The sequence below is a fragment of the Poecile atricapillus genome, chromosome 1, assembly GCF_030490865.1.
Source record: "Poecile atricapillus isolate bPoeAtr1 chromosome 1, bPoeAtr1.hap1, whole genome shotgun sequence".
Taxonomy (NCBI): Eukaryota; Metazoa; Chordata; class Aves; order Passeriformes; family Paridae; genus Poecile; species Poecile atricapillus.
The window spans coordinates 11,160,830-11,181,603 of record NC_081249.1 but is presented as its reverse complement, the minus strand read 5'-3'; the positions used below and the strand labels follow the sequence as shown (position 1 = coordinate 11,181,603).

Here is a 20,774-nt window from a genome sequence, read left to right as displayed (position 1 = left end):
AGCACAGTTTGCTGTGTCCAGGAGCATAAGACCTGCCAAAGAAAGTGAGAGGGAGGAATATTTTAATGGACAACTTTCTGAAAAGCAGATTGAAAGCAAAGGGTCACTGAGTTTATTTTTTTGAAAGAGGTGGTTGCTGGAAAGGGGAAGAAAAACATGAAATTGAGCAATGAGACAGGCCTGGAGAACCAGGGAAACTTTTTCAGATGGATGCTGCAACTGAGATTTTGCAAGGAAGACTGGTAAGAAGAGTTTATTTACATAACATACAAGTTACATGAGTAAGAGGAAAACTATTTCACAAAAATGGATCCAGTGTGGTTTCTGAAGAAAACAAACATCTTTACTTTAAGATGGAAGTCAGTGGGTTAATGAAAAGTGTATATTTGGTGTGGTACTTAGAGGATTTACAGAAGATGTATATACATATTCAAGAAGTCTGGGACAGAAACAATACAAAGATTTAGAAATAAGAGCATTTTAAATTTAAATATTTAAATTACCAGTCAGCAATGTGTCATTGTAGAAAGAAGGCCAATATTATCTTGTGGTGCATTAGGCAGAGCATTGTCTACAGTTTAATAGAGCTGATCCTTCCACTCTGCTTCAGTATTTGAAGATATTCAAAACCAAGTGGACATCCTGAACAACCTGCTCTCACAGACTCATCTTTGAGCAGATATTTGGACCAGAGGATCTCCACAGGTACCTTCCTACCTCAGCTGGTCTGTGATCCTAAATAGAAAGGAGGCAGAAAATACAGCATTTGGTATAACAGTCAACAAATATTTCTCTGCAAATGTTTGTTGCTACTGCAGCACAAAAGAGCATTGATGTGTGAATACAATACAATGAAATACACAAATATGTGTGACTGTAAGCACAATGACACAATAGACAAAAGCTGGGTATAAAACTAGACAAAAAGGTAGCAGAATAACCACAAAGGAGGAAAATGGAAACTAAAGGTAAAGAATAGTTTTTCCCTTAAAGCAGCATTTGATATTTGAGAATTGGGACTATATTGCTAACACTGCCAAAATCCTCTATTTCCCAATGAGATCTGAAAATATTACATGACTAATTTTCTCAACTGGTAAAATCACTTAATAGCAAGCACGGGTTTACATAACACTTTCAGGGAAACAAAAGAGTATCTTGGATTTGATTACACAACATGAAAAAAATTCAAGTGATTTCAGTAACCACTAAGCAAAACATCAAAAACAGTGGCCACAGGCCAAATAATTACATTTCCATAGTGAAAGGTATGAATGCTGGCATCCAGAATCCCAGGAGAGCAGAGAAATTTCTGAAAACCAGTAAGAGGAGGGAAACTTATAGATCAGGACAATGTGGATGACTTTTAAGCCAGTATTAAGGAATGTTTGTATCTTTCTGGGCATTACAGAAATGTTGAAAAAATGTTAGGATGTAATGTCAAGTAAAATTGGTTATTTCCTTTTTTTTCCATTAAATTGTTTATCTTTTATTTTGTGTTAGGTAATTGGCATCTTTAATGACTTAGTAAAGCTATTGGCAAAGGGAAGAACAAGATAAATCATCAGAAATTAGAGATGTTTAATATTTGTGGCTTTTAAAAAAAAAAAAAACCTTATATCAAGCTGCACAAGCATCATTATTTACAACACAGAAATTGTAACCTGAGAATTATAGTGACCTATCAGATACAGGTCTATCTGTAGGAAGCTGCATCATTATCAAACTCAAGAGCCATTCGTGCTAAGTCAGGGCAAAATAAAATAATAGAAGAGCTCTATAAAATAATTATACACTCCAGATACCATGATAAGGAGCACTTACAGAGCATAATTCACATTTTGCTATGGATTTACTACTACCAGTAAATGGGAAATATTTCACAATATCCGTGACTCATCCATGTGTGATACATGATGCAATCAATTTCCATGGAAATTTGTATCTAGCCTTTGACTAGAACAATACTTTGAACCCCATATTATTATGCCTTGGCAAAATTCAGGATTAAGGCTGCTTGTTGTCAAAGCAGGCTGTTTAGCACCCAAAGACTGTGGAGAAAAGCGGGCATTTTATTGACAGTGTTCTCTCATAGCCCTGAGGAGCTCTAAATACAACTGTTAAGGTAACAGTCCTGGTCTCTGATGACTACCCTGAAGGGTTGGGTTTTTTTTTTTTACTGAAGTGTTTGAATCACTTAAGTTATTCTAAAGAGAAGATTGGACTATGGAGACCGTATCTCCACATCTCCCCAGTTACATCCCACAGCTACTCTGCAGACACAGCTGTACCTTCAGTGTGAAGCACAAGCTCTCCTAAAGAGCAGAGGCTGCTTGGTCACTGCCTTGCTGCCTTTCACTTGTGGTTAAGGAGAGGACAGAGAGGACACAATTTTTGCCATTCTGTTGTTGGCTTTGCTGCCAAGCAATGTGACCTCTGGGATGAACTGAGCAGGTCTGACCAGCTCTGCACAGCAATGGCAGAGATGGGCACTTCCCATTAACTCTGCGGGTTCTTAGAGCAGCCTGGGGAAAAGGACAATCCACCACTACCTTGACTCACAGCCCTGTGGAGGGCAGGCAAGGGGGGAAGAAGCAAAGTTACCCCTTTTGCTGTTTTAAGTATTAAATTTAATTACTTATTATTAGGACATACCTCTTACATGGAGGAATGTTTCTTAATGCAATAAACATCAACCTGACATGAAGAACAGTGAGTATCTTTGTAGAGCAGGAGGGAAGGAGCTTTGTCCTGTCCTCTAAAAAAATGTATTTGTATGAAACCACTTGAGAATTGAGAACTTGTTTTATCTGAAGATTGGAAATAATAATTCTTTTATTTTTTTTTTTTTCCTTAATTTTCCAGCCCTCAGGCTCACAACCACAGAATATCATTGGACTGACCTGCTCCAGATGACATCAAGCATGTTTAAAGGGGAAAAGGTGAGAAGGAACAATTGGGCCTCTTAAGATCTGAGTTAATAAGATTTAATTTATAAGCTTTGCTATTAAACGGACGCTCCACCTTTGAACAGCACCTGTTGCAGAACACAGCCCAGTCCTTCATTTTTTGCCTTCTGAAGTAAATGAACTGAGCATTGTTCATAAAAATGCAGAATGAACTTTCCACAACTGGTGAAATTCCCTATAATCAAGACAGCCTGGGAACCTGAACCAACAAATGAGGGGCAGAGCAACTGTGGAATAAGTACAGCATCCACTCACCTGCTGCTCTACGTGTAGAAGGCCACACCACATTCAAGGAAAGTATCTTCTCACCTTTCTTCCACAACAGCCTCTTCCTCAGTGAGTGATTACGTATCACATTTCCTTGGGAGGCTGAGTGTTTAAAGTTTACCTGAGAGGGCTTTTTGCATAGCCAAAAGATAGTGTGCCATTCTTAAATCCTCCCTTTCCTGCCCACAAGGATCCCAAGAGAAATGTGCTTTGTTAGCTAGGACCAATTGTTTTACATACACTGCCTCACTTGTCAAAATTACAAGAAAGTTAAACCTTCTGCTGATGTGTGTAAGGAAAACAGCATTTCAGCCACAGAAGAGCTCTGTGTTTTATATCAGGCTTCTAATTATTACAAAATTTTAAAAAGGAAGAGGCAAAAGGAGAATAGGAATCAGCCTTTTTGAAGAATTTATGGAAAAAATATTTTATTTGGATGTTGTGTCTTCTGATAACTTAAGACATAGCATGACTGAATGTCTAGGCAAAAAACAGATGGTGTTTTCAACCTTAGAAGAGGGTAGTGGGAGACTTTCTAAGTTCCCTCCCAACTTAAATTATTTTACGAAAATAATGGCATTGAACTATTAGAAAGCCACTTACTACTTTATTCTATTTGATATACATTGTGATGTTATTTTAATGTAATATCTGGAATTACTATATTATATAAAACTTTATCTCTGTTTTTATTACATATATATATAAAAAGACATTTACTCAATCATATGTATTATATCTATGTGTAGTAATTATAATTATTTAGTGTACATGCCATTAATTTTCAAAGTTCACATCATGCATTTATTGTGAATTAATAGAAGTGTATTTCTCCACGTTTCATATGCCTCCAAGGTTTTTAATACCCTCAGATCTCTTTTGTTTTAGCAGACTCACATGCTCCACTGAGAAGCCTGTGCAAACTACACCATGGATGTAGGTCTCTTCTGTTCACCATGTTTTAATGTTTTTTACAAAACTACAGCAAACAAAACAGTAAACAAAGACAACAGAAAGAATTTCATTTTTATGTTAAAAATTTTAATCTTGTTTCTTTCTGAAGTAATCCGTGACAAAGTAAAGCAAACACACACATCAAGCCCATTTTAGGGCATCCACAGGAATCAGATGGATCTCCTTTCCTCCTTAATTCACTGCAAAAGCTTCCTTTGACTGCAGGGGGAGCAAGAATTTTCCTAAAGCATTTTTGAAGCATTTAGCAGCGGTGCACTCACTGTACAGTGTCTTGCTCGTTAACTCGATAATTATTTCTCCACAGAACAGAAAGAATAAACTACACACATAGCATATGAAACACTGAGCAGTGTGTTGCCTCAGGCTGACTCCCTGTAGAAACAAATGTATAAAAGAGGCTAAAGTTAGTAATTTAATTTCTTTGTATTATTATACCAAAATATAATTTCATACAGAATGAACAGCCAGGTATAAATTTATCTTGGAATAACAGAAAGCTTATGTTGTCAGAAAGGTAATTTTTCTCCTTCTGCAATAAATAGATTAATTTGACCAGTGCTACACTGATGTTCATCACCTGAATGTGCTGCCTTATGGTTTTATCTATGCCCCTATTATCTTTTGTCCTAGTATCCTCAATAAGGAATATATATGGACAAATCATTCTTTTGTAGTCATTAGAATCTTATTAAACTGCATAGAAGAATCAATGCTGCTTCTAAAAGTTAATGTGCTGACAGGGATGACTCAGAAATAAGGCAGCTGGAACAGTTTCCACCCCACTCTAACTCTGCCCCTAAGGAGCTTCTGTTCTTGCAGAAGAGCACTGTAACCTGGAAGGAACCAAATGCTATGAGTAAGCTCTTCTGATAATGGACCGAGAGCATTATTGCAATTAGAAGTTGATAATAAGGAGCTGCAATATGAAGACTGACATACATTCTGTTACAAACCACTGATAGGTAGATTGAAATGTCAAAGGCCCTGGAATATGGGGAGATAACACGACTGCAGTGCACTGCAGTTATCAGGAACTCGTCTCAGGAAACCTGAGCAGGAAGCTATGTTTTGAGGTATATTAAAGAAAAATGGGAATCTGCTGTTGGGAAACCATTCAGACAGTGTATAAATCCAACATAATTTGACCATGTATAGAACTCCATAATAACCTATTGAAGTAGCTGTAAGTGATAGCAAAGGTGGAGCCATCGTCAGGCTGCAAATATAAGCCTGTAACAAATACCTCCTGCTGCACAAGTGTCCGTGCTTTAGAATCCAGAATGCAAACCTGACCACTCAGCTTACCTGCAATGCTTCCACTGAAGTGTTACCTTATGGTCATCTCAGGGAAAGACATCCCTTATCTTCACCTCTGCTCCAGCATCCTGCCCAGCAGGTTTGGCTGTAAACCAGCCGGGTCTGACAGAGGCAGGTGTTAACCCCAACATTACCCTGGGTTTCCAGGACTGACACAGGCCTGGTGTCTGTGCTGAATCAGGACAGTATGGCCAGCAGTTCATCCTCACCTTCCAGGACTGGAGCAGGAAGAGCTGAACTGGGCACTGTTTCAGACAAACATCTTATTTTTGTGTGTCATGCTCCTCTACCAGTGCAGCAGGAAAGTGCATTCTTTAGGTCAGCTTTCCTAAATATTGCTTAAAACATGTGGTCTCAGTGGATGCTCAGAAAGCAAAAAATAAATCATCAAAATGTCAAATTCAGTCTTTGAAGACCAGTCCACACATCCACTTTCTCTTTGGGTGACTGGGCTTTTTGCGTTAATGATATCTACTAGATATATCATAGCTTTCTCATACATTCCTCGGTATATTTTTCGTATACCTCACAAACTCAGTTATCCTCCACTACTGAAGAGCCTTTTTCTCTTGGGCATTTTCATTGATAGCTTAGTTATCTTCCTGTCTGTGTTTTGCTGGGAGTTTATTTTAGTGGATTACATCTGAGAGTTTCTTCTTTCTAAAGCAGGGCTGTTTCTTTCTCCATGAGCACAGCTTTGAGGTTCTGCTTTGGCAACCATAGAAAAAGTATATGCAATATCGCCCAGATTCATTTCGAATCCAATCCAATTCTCAATACAAACACAGCAAGCCATCTTTTATGAAGCTCAGCAAGACTGGTGTTCATTTCAATGTCCCTGGTGAGGTGTATTTTCCAGCTGTCATGGGTTAGGAATACTATTCCTCAATTTAGTATTTCCACTGTAAAGAAAACCACAAGACACTCCTCTCCTCCACTCCAGAAAGAGAGACAAAAGGCAGAGATTACAGGTTGAGATTTACTGGAAACAGCAATGAGATAAGAAAATGAACAGTAAAACAGCATTAATAACAAAAGCATAGAAAAATGGGTGATTTGCACAGAAAAAGATGCTCACTGATATTCCAAGAGATCCATCTTCTCTGTACTCTCCCACTAGGTAAAGTTATAGACAGCAGTGAGATGTTCCCTAGGTTTTCTCTTCCTAGGGCCAAGCAAACACATCTCTCTCAGTGGCTATCTGTACACTATCTATGAATCCCCCAGAACTCCACCTGCAGGTAACTAGCACCATTTTGCCTTCTGGTATAAGTGAAGCATAAAGAATCTCCAGAAGACCTCAGTGAAGCTGAGCTCTCCTGTCAGTTTTATGAGAGATACACTTGTTTTGTGATGTAAAATTGGAAGATGTATTAAAGTTGTTCTCAAAAGCAGACAGTAGTCTAGTCTTCATGATAATAATGCAGCCATTAACATCTCCAGAATTTCCTAATAGATGGCTAACATTTGATTTGATGATATGGAGGCTGAAGGTCTGTCAGCAGCTGATGCAATCTAAGAGGTTGCAGCTGCTGAATATTTCATGCTTTCTCCAGTCTCCTCCACATCATCTCCTACTTATTCTTAACCTTTCCCATGCTCCTTGCTGTGGTAAGCTCTGCTTTTCCAGCTCTGGCACCCATTACATCAAGTGAGTCAATTCAGCTTCTTGGCAGAGAACAATCCGCTTTTATTTTGTCTGGGTATGTTTTCTGCCATATTAATGAGCTCAGAGGACTCAAGAAAGGATCTAATAAAAACCAGACCCCTTTCACAACAAGCAGAAACTGCATGGCCAGGATCAGGATGGTAGTGGTAAAAACATCATCCTTTAGAATCTGTGTGAGGCTAGATCTACTTACCCTGTGGAATCCTGCCAATTATTACCAGTTTATTCAGTCCTGTGCTCTCTGAAGGCAACAGGAATGTAGTTACTGATTCCTGAGAAAGGCAGTGGCCAAGGAAAACAATACCTTTGGACCTCAGAGAAAGCTGTGCTTTAGCTCTGCTCTGCTGAGCACTTGCTACATGGCCATTGGTCTGTAATTTAGCTGCTCTAGGCCCACCTCCATATCTGTAAAAAAAATGTCATAGGCATTACATTTTCACAAGAGGTTTCATAGAGATAATACATAAAACCCTTTGATGTTCATAGGCATATGTACAGTTCCTGAGGGCATCCAATTACCTAGAGTAAATGACTAGATTGCTTTATAAAAATCAGTATAATAATCGGCACTGAATTCTCAATTCCTGTCTGAGGGTGTTGCACAGCAATTCAGTATGCTATCACCAAACTGAAACAGAAAACCCTAAAGATGGGATATATTTTCATTACTATGTATTTTCCCTAGTAGAACATATATTTGACAGCATGTTTTAATAAAAACTATCCTTCCATACTTCCTATAGACATATGGCACCTCAAACTTCAAACTTTATATTATCTTCCTTTGTTTTACTTCTTCTGCATGATGTAAGAGCTCAGGTTTTTGCAGGATTAACAGCATTGAAACCCATTGCAGCAATAGTCTCAGACTCTTCGATAGTTCCACTGTTGCTTCTTGGTTTTAGTATCTTCACCACATATGAAAACTAGAGCCTGGAGTGTACATCACTAAATTTTCCTCCAACTAGGATGCAGAGGCAAAATTATCAAATATCAGTATTTAGAGCAATTTACCTTTTTTCTAATCCAATTATGCAGCAATTTCACATAAGCCTATTTTTGGAAATATCCACTGTGCAGTGCAAAAAGAAATATGTGAAAAGATGTCCTTTACGACCAGCAGTTCCCTAGCTTCTGCTAATGTAATGTTAAAGTATAGAATGAGCCTATGAGAACTGGCCCGTTCATCATCACTAATTAGACTAGCTCATTTGATAAAAAAAAAAAAAAGAGAGCAAAAAAAAATCTGGTAAAATGCAGTTGCTTTGAAAACAATAGAAAGCTAACTCATTTTTAATGTGTCCCTTCAATGCAGTGTATAGTTAAAGGAGTAAATTTTGCGGTCGGATGCCATATTTTTTTATGGAAGCTAGAAGACCAAGTATCACAGTTAAGGATTTTGAAGCATAAATTAGCTACTATACAACTAATGAATATTTATATTCTCTGAACTATTCATTATAATTTCCAAGAGCATTAACTTTTTATCTATACATAATTCCTGTGGGGTTTGTTTGTTTGTTTGTTTGTTTTTTATTTCTACATTTTTATTTGAATAATGGGGCTTTGAGCAACCTGGTCTAGTGAAAGGTTTCCCTGGTCATTAACAGAGGAATTATCATTAGATGGTCTTTGACATCTGTGAGTCAGGCAGGCAAGGGGCAGAGCTTCCTCAGCTGATGAACAGTGGGCTGATTAAAGAAGGTCTCTAGGGAACATGGCAAACAGGGGTGTGGCAGTTCTTGCAGGCAGAGTTGCAAGTTTTTCATGCTAGTATGGTTAGTTTGTTGTGTTTCTGACAGTTGGTTGGGTTTTCAGGTTTTTGTATGACCAAAAGCTGTAGTTAGTGCAAGTGTGTGTAACCAAATAGAACCCTCCAAAAAGGATGTGTCTGCCCATTCCTGTGCAGAGTGTTTGAGCTTAGCAGTGGTTCCAGGGGCTGTTGCAGAAGAAGCCTGCCTGTGGTGTAAACAGCTGAATGATCTCCTTTTGCTGGTGGCCGAGCTTAGAGAGGAGGGTGAAAGGCTAAGGAGTATTAGGGAAAGTGAAAGGGAAATCAATTGATGGAGTTCTGCCCTCCCATCCTTGAGGGAGACCCACCAGGAGTCAGACGACTTCCATGCCTCCCACTGCCAGGCAATAGCACACCTGGTTGATGAAGGGGAGTGGAAATGGGTCCCTACTTGGGGAGGTAATAAAAATTCCTCCTGACGCCCAGGTGCCACTTCAGAATAGGTATGAGGCCCTGGATAGAGAGACAGACAGACAATTTAGCAGAAAATTATCTGCCCAGTGGGCCATCCAATTGCGCTTTATCTGTAGGACAGATCACCACCTCTAACATCAAAAAGAAAAGAAGGGTGATTGTAGTGGGTAACTCCTTTCTGAGGGGAACAGAGGGCTCCATATGTCGACCAGACCCATCCCACAGGGAGATCTGCTGCCTCCCTCGGGCCTGGGTACAGAATATCACTGAAATATTTCCTGGGCTGATTCAGCCCTGTGATTATTACCCACTGCTGATACACCAGGCTGGCAGTGACGAGATTAAAAAGAGAAGTGTCAAGGCAATTAAAAAGGACTTGAGGACACTGGGTCAAGTGGTTGATAGGGCAGGAACAGGGGTAGTCTTTTCCTCAGTCCCTTTGGTGGCAGAAAAAAACAGTGAAAGGAGTAGGAGAGCCCACATTATCCATAAGTGGCTCAAGGGCTGGTGTAATCAGCAGAATTTTGGGTTCTTTGGCAACTTTTATGGCACCTGGCCTGTTGGAACTGGATGGGCTCCATCTTTCTGTTAAGGGCAGAAGAACTTTAGCTCATTAACTGTCAGAACTCATTGAGAGGACTTTAAGGTTTGAAGGGGAAGGAGGAGCAGCTGGGCTCTCTGGAAGCAGGCCCAAGGGTGGGAAGCCTGAGTTAGGGGTGAGATCAGTAGCCCAGCTGAGGTGCACCTATACCAATGCACACAGCATGGGTAACAAACAGGAAGAGCTGGAGGCCATGGTACAGCAGCAAAGCCAGGAAAACATCACAGAAACATGGTGGGATTACTCAAATAGCTGGAGCTGCACTGGATGGCTACAAGCTCTTCAGAAGAGGAGACAGGAAAGGGAGAAGAGGTGGAGGGGTGGCACTTTGTATTAGGGAGGCTTTTGACGCCATAGGTATTGAAACTATTGAAACATAGGTATTGGAACAAACTGCCAATGGAGTTGAATGCCTCTGGGTAAGAATTAAGGGGAAGGCCAACAAGGCTGAAACCCTACTGGGAGTCTGTTCTTGTCCACCCAACCAGGAAGAAGAGGGGGACTACTCATTCTATAAGCAGCTGGAGAATGTTTCAGGATCACCAGCCCTTGTTCTTGTAGGTGACTTTAACCTGCCAGACATCTGCTGGGAACTAAATACAGCAGAAAAGAGACAGTCCAGGAAGTTCTTAGAGAATGTGGAAGACAACTTTTTGTCACAGCTGGTGAGTGAGCCCACCAGGGGAGGGACCATGTTAGACCTGTTGTTTGCAAATAGAGGTGGGCTGGTGGGAGATGTGATGGTTGGAGGGCGCTTGAGGCACAGTGATCATGAAATTATAGAATTCTTGATATTTGGTGAAATCAGGAGGAGCAAAAATAAGACTTTTACACTGGACTTATGGAAGGCAGACTTTGGCCTATTTAGGAGACTTATTCAGAGAGTTCATTGGGAAGCTTAAAAACAAAGGAGTTCAGGAAAGATGGGTGCGCTTGAAAATAGAGATCTCGAGGGCACAGGAACAGACTGTCCCTGTGTGCCAAAAGAGGAGTCAACAAGGCAAACATCCAGCCTGGATGGGCAACGAGGTCTTGAAGGAATTTAGGAATAAAAAGAAATATCATCTTTGGAAGGAGAGTTATGTCTATCAGGAAATATTTAAGGAGGTTGCTAGGGTATGTAGGAAAAAAATTAGGGAGGCCAAAGCTTGATTTGAACTTAATTTGGCAACTTTTGTAAAGGATAATAAATGTTTTTACAAATATATTATTAGTAAAATAATATAATAATAAATAATAATTTAATAATAAAAATAATATATTAATAGTAAAAGGACAGGTAAGACCAACCTTTGGTCTCTACTGGATGTGGGAGGGAACTTAGTTACTGCAAATGAGAAGGCAGAAGCACTTAACGCCTTCTTTGCCTCAGTCTTCAGTAGGAAGATGGCTTGTCCTCAGGACAACTGTCCTCCTGGGTTGGTAGATGGTGGCAGGGAGCAGAATGGTCCCCCTGTCATCCAGGAGGTGGCAGCCAGAGAACTGCTGAGCTGCTTGGATGTTCATAAATCTATGGGAGCAGATGGGATCCATCCCAGGGTGATGAGGGAGCTGGCAGATGAGCTTGCAAAGCTGCTCTCCATCATTTACCAACACTCCTGGCTCACTGGTGAGGTTCCAGATGGCTGGAAGCTGGCCAATGTGACTCCCATTCACAAAAAGTGAATGAAGGGGGATCCTGGTAATTACAGGCCAGTCAGCCTGACCTCGGTACCCGGTAAGGAAATGCAACAGTTTATACTGAGTGTGATCACACAGCATGTACAGGATGGCCAGGGTGTCAGACACAGCCAGCATGGGTTTAGGAGGGGTAGGCCATGTCTGACCAACCTGCTCTCCTTTTATGACCAGGTGACCCACCAGGTGGATGTGGGAAAGGCTGTGGATGTTGTCTGTTTGCACTTCAGCAAGGCCTTTGAGTCTCTCACAGCACACTCCAGGAGAAGCTGGCAGCCCACGGCTTGGACAGGAGCGCTCTTTGCTGGGTTAAGACCTGGCTGGATGGCCGGGCCCAGAGTGGTGGTGAACGGTGCTGCATCCAGGAGACGGCCAATCACTACTGGTGTTCCTCAGGGGTCTGTGCTGGGGCCAGATCTGTTCAGTATTTTTATTGATGACATGGATGAGGGTACTGAGTCTTTCATTAGTAAATTTGCTGACAACACTAAGCTGGGAGCATGTGTTGATCTATTGGAAGGGAGGAGGGCTCTGCAGAGAGACCTGGAATGGTTGGATGGATGGGCAAAGTCCAGTGGGATGAAGTTTAATAGATCCAAGTGTTGAGTCCTGGCCATGAAAACCCCCTGCAATGTTTCAGGCTGGGGACAGTGTGGCTGGACAGTGCCCAGGCAGAAAGGGACCTGAGGGTGCTGGTGACAGCAGCTGAACATGAGCCAGCAGTGTGCCCTGGGGGCCAGGAAGGCCAACAGCACCTGGCCTGGATCAGGAATGGTGTGGCCAGCAGGAGCAGGGAGCTCATTCTTCCCCTGTGCTCAGCACTGGTGAGGCCACACCTCGAGTGCTGTGAGTTCTGGCCCCTCAGTTCAGGAAGGACCTTGAGATGCTTGAGCACGTCCAGAGGAGGCAACGAGGCTGGTGAGGGGCTGGGAACACAAACCCTGTGAGGAACGGCTGAGGGAGCTGGGGTTGTTCAGCCTGGAGAAAAGGAGACTCAGAGGTGACCTTATCGCTCTCTACAACTCCTGAAAGGTGGCTGTGCTCAGGTGGAGGTCAGTCTTTTTCTCCAGGCAGCAACTGACAGAATGAGAGGACACAGTCTCAAGCTGTGCCAAGGGAAATATAGGTTGGATATTAGGAAAAAGTTTTTCACTGAAAGAATAATAAAGTATTGGAATGGTTTGCCTGGGGAGGTGGTGGAGTCCCCATCCCTGGATGTGTTTAAAAAAAGACTGGATGTGGCACTTGGTGCCATGGTTTAGTTGTGGTGCTAGGGCATGGGTTGGACTTGATGATCTTGAAGATCTCTTCCAACCTAGTCATTCTGTTGAATTATGTTGAATCCTTTCCAACCTAAGCCACTGTGTGATTCTATGACCCTTGTAAAGACTTATTGGCTTAATAACAGCTTTTCAAAGGACCTAGTATTAGCCGTCTTTAAAATGTGAATTTATTTTTTTAATTTATTTATTTTATTATCCACCAGAAAGACAGCAATTACAACAATGATTACTCAGTGTTTGAACACTATGAGAGTGATTCTAAATATAAAATGTCATTCAGGGAAAACTATTGTCTAATACCAGGTCAGAAGTAAAACATATCCTGCGAAACATTCATTGCATCACTGCAGTCATGGCTTCACAATAAAGCAGTTCTTGCCAAATGGTAATGGGGTACTGCATGTGCCAAAACAAAAGCAGAAGATGGAACATAGTATGGGTCATTGCAATCACGCTGCCCTCCTCGGGATGTGCAGAAAGGCTCCCTGCACATGGGTGCTGCAGATCATCTATGAAAATGTGAGAGCACTGGCAGCCAAGGTCATGACCTGTTCGTGCTGGCTCCCTGCACCAGAGCGAAGGAGTTTATCCACTTGTGCAGGCACAGGCACCCTCGCACATACCACTCATCTTCCCAGTAGGCAAAAGGGCGCGTGTGACTCGTTACCCTGGCTCACTGGACACTTTACAACTACACCTGTTCCAGCCTAGTTCCAAATTCGTGCCTTCTGCCCCTCCTGGGGGAACCCAAGGATCCGACATCTGTAAGGAAGTGCGGGATTTGACAGCCGAGTCCTCTCTGTCACTAAGAGGCAGAAGGGAAAGACATGGATGTCTGGCATCCACTCTTTAATTCACACTGTATCACATGCTTGGAGTAGCCTGACACAGTCATATTTTGTCCTTAGCCTGAGGTCAGTAAAGAAAAATCAACCAGGAAGAGCGGAATATAACTTTCAACTTCCCTTCTCTCTGCTGAGATTAAAGACAAAAATCAAACTGAAACTAAAAAAAACCCAAACCAAAAGCAAACAATTGGGTTTATGTGCTGTTGAAACTAGTTCTTTAGGAACTAAATTATGTGGGCTCTGAAAAATGCACTGCAAATATTTATGTGCTTAATGAGTGTCTTCTAATCTGTCCACTACCTTAAAAATATATTGAAAAAAAAAAAGCAGTGGAGCTGTATCCAAAGACAGAAAAACCTTCTATTTGAGTTCAGTTTACAGAACAAGAGGTCAAAAAGCTGAATGTGGAACAAGAGCATCATTTACAGGAACCTGCATTGTGTGGGCAGTTGAAAATAATCAGCACCTTTATAAATGTTACATTTTTAGGAACTGAATTTAATTTTCTTATAATTAAGTCCTCCAAAATCAAGGAGAGCTTCCATTATTTCTACCAGGCTGGAAGTGGTTATAGCAAATATATCTAAATTCCAAAACTTCACCTTCTATCAAGAATAATATATACAAGGCTCCCAACCAGCACTTGAGCTTTATTTTCTTTTTTTTTTTTTTTTCAATTTCGCAAGTCCTTTAGCAGGAAAACAGAACAGCAAACAACTTCAGCTGCATTGTGCACTTGCCTCAGTGAGAGCTGAGCCAGAACCAGTAGAAATTAGTCCACACGGATATCCACACTCCCTCCTTTAAAGGAAGCTAATTCCTTTAAAAGTGTCTCAGCTGAGTGTCGCCTCACACCATCTTACCGTAAAGGTACGGCCAGAGCTCCACCCTTCCTTCCCCTGCGGGCTTCCCTGAGCCCTCTATCCCTACTCCACAAATAGTATTGCATAATAAATACTACAAGAAAAAAATGTTCTATTCAAACAGTGAATAGGACTGTGAAGGAAGTGAGAGCACACTGTTGAATGAGCTAGGAAGAATAAACTATTCTCACTGATCCAGTATTTTCTCGTCTTGGACTAATTTCCCCCTTCTGCCTGTCTTGCATGTGTGCTGAGGGTTAAGGAACTATCACAGGTTATTGTTGCCACCCCTCCTGTTCCTGGTCTATAAACATTCACAGGCATTGCTAAAGAGCACCTAAGGAAGTGGCACCTCCTAGGGAATTTCTGTAACTCAGTAATCCTTAATAGTGCAGTGGTATTTCATGTTTTGCATAAATCTCTGTCACGATATTGCTTTCTCCCTTCTTGGATCTAGAGAGACCTCGACCTTTCCTGAAAATTGTCATGTCCTATCTTGAGTTAAAATATACTCAGAACACAATACTGCAGCTTTCACAAGACAAAAGAAATAACACAAATCCCACACTTTTCCTAGGAAATATACTAATTAATTCAGATTTAACAAAGATCCTATGGGAATAATTCCTTGAATTCCTAATCTACATGGAGATGCTGTAGCCTTGCATAAGTTTTTCTACTGAACTGCAGTTCTTGGCTGTGGCTTTAGAGAAGCTCTCTGTGACAAGTGAGGGAAGTAGAAGGGGGATCTCTGGCAAAGCCAGGAGGGATAATTATGGCCTTCTAGTACAAACTCTGTGGATCCTTCTCTAAGGGTTGCAGTATGTTCTTGAGCAAGATGATCTCTAAAGATAGGTTCCAAGAAGAAAAACAAACCAGTCTTGGTGATAAGATTTGAGAATAAAGAATCTGTGATGCTAATTGGTATCTGGTCCAAATGCTACTTTACTGTCAGTCTTGAAAATGCAGAAGTGGATCTTAGCACAAGACTGTATTTGTCTCATTTCAGGTGTTGTATTTGACGGCTGCAATGAAATTCTCTGCTATTACAAATGAGCAGTAAGTGCTGTTCACGCCCCATCCGAGGCTCCTCCATGCCAGCTGAAGAAGTAACAAAAAAAAGGAGCTGGGTAAGGTAAATCACAAAGCATTCCCAAGTGGCAGCAGATTTTGCTTACGACGGAGCAATTGCAACAAAACACCCCAAGTTTGGACGACTACCAGTAGTGTGGAGTAATGGTGAAGGCAAATCTATTTTAATGGTGTCTGTGGGGACTAGTTTACTGGCACCGTCAGACCCTTCAGTCAGCATTGTTGGCTTTTGCAATTCTATCCCGGCTCTTACACCACCAGTGGTTTTTCTTGAACCACAAGTTACTAACATGCACTAAGGAAGGAAGACTGAGATTCCATTTTTTTAAAGCAAATTAATATCTCTGTATGACCTAAGGTAAAGCTTTAAAAGATAAAAGAAGCCGCTTTGGGGATGTATCATATATACGTATAACATATCTCGGTCATCCACTATCACTCAGCCTTGCGCAGTTTCTCGGCAGTATTCGCTCTGGACGAAGATTTCCAGCGGATACCTCGGCTTGGCACCTCCCCAGCGGGGTCCCGCCCCAGAGAGTGTGAGGTTTCTTTCCGCTCTCCTCGATAACGAACGAGACACGTTTCGCTCCGTGGAACGCCGCCTCAAGGCACAAGTGACCCGAAGGGCTCCCGGGGCCTGCTCCGGCCGCTCTCCCGGCAGCGACCGGGGCTGCCCTCAGGAGCCCCCGGGCCTTTCCCGCCTCCCCCTCCCGCCGGCGCCCGCCCGCGCGCCGCCGCCTCAGGGGCGCTGGGACGGGGCGAGGAAGGGGGCGCGCCGCGCGTCACGTGACACACCCCTCGCGCCCCGCCCCCGGGGCTCCGCCCCCGCCGCGCCCCGGGCGCCGATTGGCTGCGGGCTGACAATGCGCGAGGCAGCGCCCCCCGCCCCGCCCCCCCCGCCGGCTTCACCCCGGCAGCCACGCGCCGCCGGCCGCGAGCTGCCTGCGCGGCGCCGGCGCGGCCGTTACGGAGCGGAGCGGGCGCTGAGGGGGCTCCATGGCCGCGTCGCTGGGGCCGCTGGTGGGAGCCATCGACCAGGGCACCAGCTCCACCCGCTTCCTGGTGAGCACAGCGCGGCGATCGGGGCGGCACCGGGGGCAGGCGGCGCCCCCGCGGCCTGAGGGTAGCCGCGGTTTCCGCGCCCTTACTCCCCTCCATCCCGGCGGGGGCCTCTGCCGTGTCCTTGGGGAAGGGCAGGGGAACGGGCCCGCAGGGCCGGGCTGCGCTGTCCCGGCTGCAGCCTCCTGTCCCCCGGGGAAGCGGCGCCGCTCGGCCCGGGGATGCCGGATCCGCCGCGTCGCGAGGAGCAGCGCCCGTCCCGCGGGAGCGGTCCCGGGCCGAGCCCGAGACCAGCATCTCTTAGTGCTGCTGCAGGCACGGCGAGATCCCGCTGCTCCGAGCACGCTGCGGCTGCAATCTGTCAGGTTTGCAATCTGTCGGGTGTCTCGCCCCGAATGGAATCCAATGGACAAGGTCCTCAGGCACTGGGGAAATAGATCCGTGCGAGCTCGGTGACTGTGATTAGCTGGCGCTCAAACAATGCGATGACTCCACTGTGTTCCCCGCTAAAACCTGCCCGGGGCCTGCTGGGGTGACTGCTGCAGTTCCAGCCCTAATGTCAGTGCATCTTGTGCGCTGTAGGTATTCAGGTGGCTGAAACTCCACACCTTGTGAAACACTGATTTGTTTAAACGCTAGAAGAAGATAAGTTTAAGGATAGGAGAATTAATATATTAATCGCATATTTGACCCTTTAGTGAAGGATCTAGTTATTTCTATATTATGTAATAAACTGTAACTAATGTTGTGTATGAAAATTACTGTAGATACTTCTGGATTGCAAATTCTACAAATGTACTGTCCCCTAGTCAGTTAAGTCATGGTAGTTTGACTTAATTAAGGCTCGATGACAATCTCCTTCATGGAAGTGGAATAGAGATAATTAGATATAAAATGTTGTCAAATGTGCAAAGTATTAATTGGGAAGGTTCATGTTTTGGTTTGCCCTTGTTTTTTTTCTTTAAATGCTTCCCCCATGTGAAATGTTCCTTCATGAAGCGGGAGACTAGAATATCTTCTTGACCTATGTTACCATTATTACTCAATATCACGACCTTCATACGATTGTCAAATGACAAAACACAGTTCTGGGGGTGGAGAGAAACTCCAAACTGACAAATGACACCAGTGGGTTGTCTTGGATGCCAGACAGGAGTCCTTTTTGGGAACAAACTTGAAGAAGGTCCCTGTAACACATGAAGATAAATTCTATCTGCTATTATGTATATGCCAAATTAACTTTTTTTCTTATCCTAGAAGGATAATACTAGTAGAAATAAAACTTAGCTCTTTTTACAAGTATTTTTACAAGTTCCTCATAGGAGGAATTTCTTTTGCTGCACACATTCATCAATGGCTTTTATGCAGTTGGGAGGATTTTGCCTGTCTACAAGAGGATTCAGATGCTTCCTAATTTTTTTAAGAAAAAAATATTTGTCATTTTTAAATTCTTCTTGCATCTGTCTCAGTGTCTCACAATTAATGTCAACACACACATTGTCTTAAACTTGGCAGTGTGATCATGTCATTATGATAATAAAGTTGCATGGGCTTGAGCAAATAAGGTACATGATCACTGAGTTAAATCAGAACTTAGGGGAGAGGGAAAGAAGAGGGGAAAATGTGCAGAGATCTGCTACAACTCACCTCAGTCATTCAGATAACAACATGTGTATCTGGAGAACCCTGTGCTGGAAGGGGATCTCTGCCACTGGAAGAGAGATTTTGTCTTGAAATATTTTAAGCCAGAATGTAATGTATTGTGGTGTGTGCCCAAATTATTTCCTTTACTCTGTTGGTCTTTTGCTTTTAGTTGATTTGGTTATATTTCTCACTGATTTCTCTACATAGTTGTTTTTTGGGTTTTTTTTTTTTTTTAAATATAGTGTTTCCAACAGTTTCTGTCTTCACCAAGTCACAAGTCAAAATCAACTTGATGCTTACTTTGCACTTGTGTATTCAGCAGTTCAGTGCAACTCTTGCCTCATTTTTTAAGTGGAAGACATACGATTTTTACTGGGTTAAAGAGTTCTTCTGGGTGAAAAACTGTCTGGTCCAATGGGGCCAAAGAGTAGTGTCAGCAGTTCAAAGTGTAGATTTACAATTACAGATGGCACATTTACTGGTGGTGTCCATAGCAGTCAGTAGCGAGGGCTGATATCTCATGGCATTTTCATCTGGCATGGGGATGGGTTAGGATGTTCTCTCAGATGGGAATGACAAGTTGACTGAAATTCCAGTCGGAGAAGGGGCCTGCCAGGATATTCATAAAGTTAAATAAAGTTTAGCACTTGAGGTAGAATGCTATGAAGCTGCTTAATGAAAAACTACACCCTCCTGCTGGACATCAGGTTGGATTTACGTGAGCAATGCATCCTTGTGCTGCTGCAATTTAGAAAAACTCAGGAAGTAATTGTTGCCATCTGTGTAGCATTTAGGAGGCAGCATCTGAAACACTGTGTCTGATGTTGGACCCCGCAGAGGACAAGAGTTTGAAGAACTGGATTTCATCCAGCCAAAGGAATCCCTGTGCTGCAGCACAAAGCCATGGAAGGCGGGTTTGGAAGATCAGGGGTTCTTTCCTCACAAGAGAGAGACTAAGGGGTGTTCTCAGCTATCTAACCACAGTTTCTGGAGAACACAGAACCAGCCTCTTCTCAGATGTGCCCAGGAAAAGACAGTGGGCAGTGAATATAAGCTGCAGCAAGTGAAGTATCCAATAGATGTAAAGAAACAATATTTCACTATGAGGGCTCTGGATCAGGGGCTGAGAAGGTGCTTGGAATTTCCATCTTTGCAGATATTCAGTGCCTGACTGAAAAACAGCCTGAACATCCTGGTTTTAAATTTAGGCTTACCTGAGCAGCCTGTTAGGCTAGGTGACCTCTTGAGATTCAGAGTAAATTATCCTGTGCACAGACACAAGTTTTTTTTCTCCTGCTTGTGTGAATGAGGAGGCTGCATGAGCACAGATGCTGAAGAAGCACCAGAAGTCAGGTGCATTTCTGTTACTGTCACTTCTTATTAATCTTGCCTCTCACACAGCACACATCCAGTGGTAGTTTTATGCTGTAGCTTTATCCTCCACAAAAACTAATTTGGATCTTTACTTTTATTATCTACTTTTACAAAATGAACTATAATTATTTTTGAGATTGTAACTTTTCTGTTAAGTTCAGTTGAACCTGGGTAACAGATTCAGAGTTACCAGAGGACAAGTTACCAGGGACAAGACAGTGTTTTGAGTACAAGGCAATTGTTTAAGGCAAATTTTCTTAAAGATATCAAGCAGGAACATAAATTGGGTAGGCTAAATAGGTGTACCCAGATGTCTGAGTTCTGGCCAAGATGTTTCATTGAATATTTTCATCAAATACTTTAATCTCTCATGTTCCATTTCTTATTATTCAAGAATCATATAAGTACACTATAACTTCTTTTGTGAGAAGTCTTAAGATCAGGAGCTAATGGCAAACGGAACCGTTTGATCACTTGAAAGATATTTGCTGGATAGTGTTCCTGGCATTTTATCCAGGAACATCAAGAATTGAAAGACACAGTGAAGTACCTACACAGTACTTTAAGTTCTAAGTTTGTCAGTCAGCCACAATACATTTTTTTTCCACCTCATATTTCTTTTTTCCTTTACTTCTTCACCAGAAGAAACAATCAAATAAAGCTATATCACATTGCAAGCATTCTTTTCAATAAACAAGAACTGATATTAGGTAAGGAAGACATTAATACCCATTGAGCTTTCTCTTCAGACGGGAATCCATTTTACCCCTCTACTGAAGTAACATGACCTTTTGGGAAAGAGAAAAGCTTGCTTGATATAACTAGCAAGAATGGTTAAAAATATTGTAAATACAGTTTTCCCCCTAGCTCTTATCACTTAAAATACATTGTAGTTCTACTTTTAAATCCCAAAATTGTAAACACCTCCTA

At 42.5% G+C, this 20,774-nt stretch overlaps 1 protein-coding gene across 4 annotated transcripts in view; it reads left to right on the top strand.

The window, feature by feature from the left end:
• The first annotated feature begins 16,662 nt into the window (after nt 1-16,662).
• Nucleotides 16,663-20,774, top strand: part of GK (glycerol kinase) — a 34,737-nt gene continuing 30,625 nt past the window's right edge. For all 4 annotated transcript variants that reach the window (XM_058829618.1, XM_058829639.1, XM_058829629.1 and 1 more), the window contains exon 1: nt 16,663-16,829. In XM_058829618.1, the coding sequence (XP_058685601.1) occupies nt 16,764-16,829 (66 nt within the window). In that variant the 5' untranslated portion in view covers nt 16,663-16,763. The remainder of the gene's footprint in view (nt 16,830-20,774) is intronic.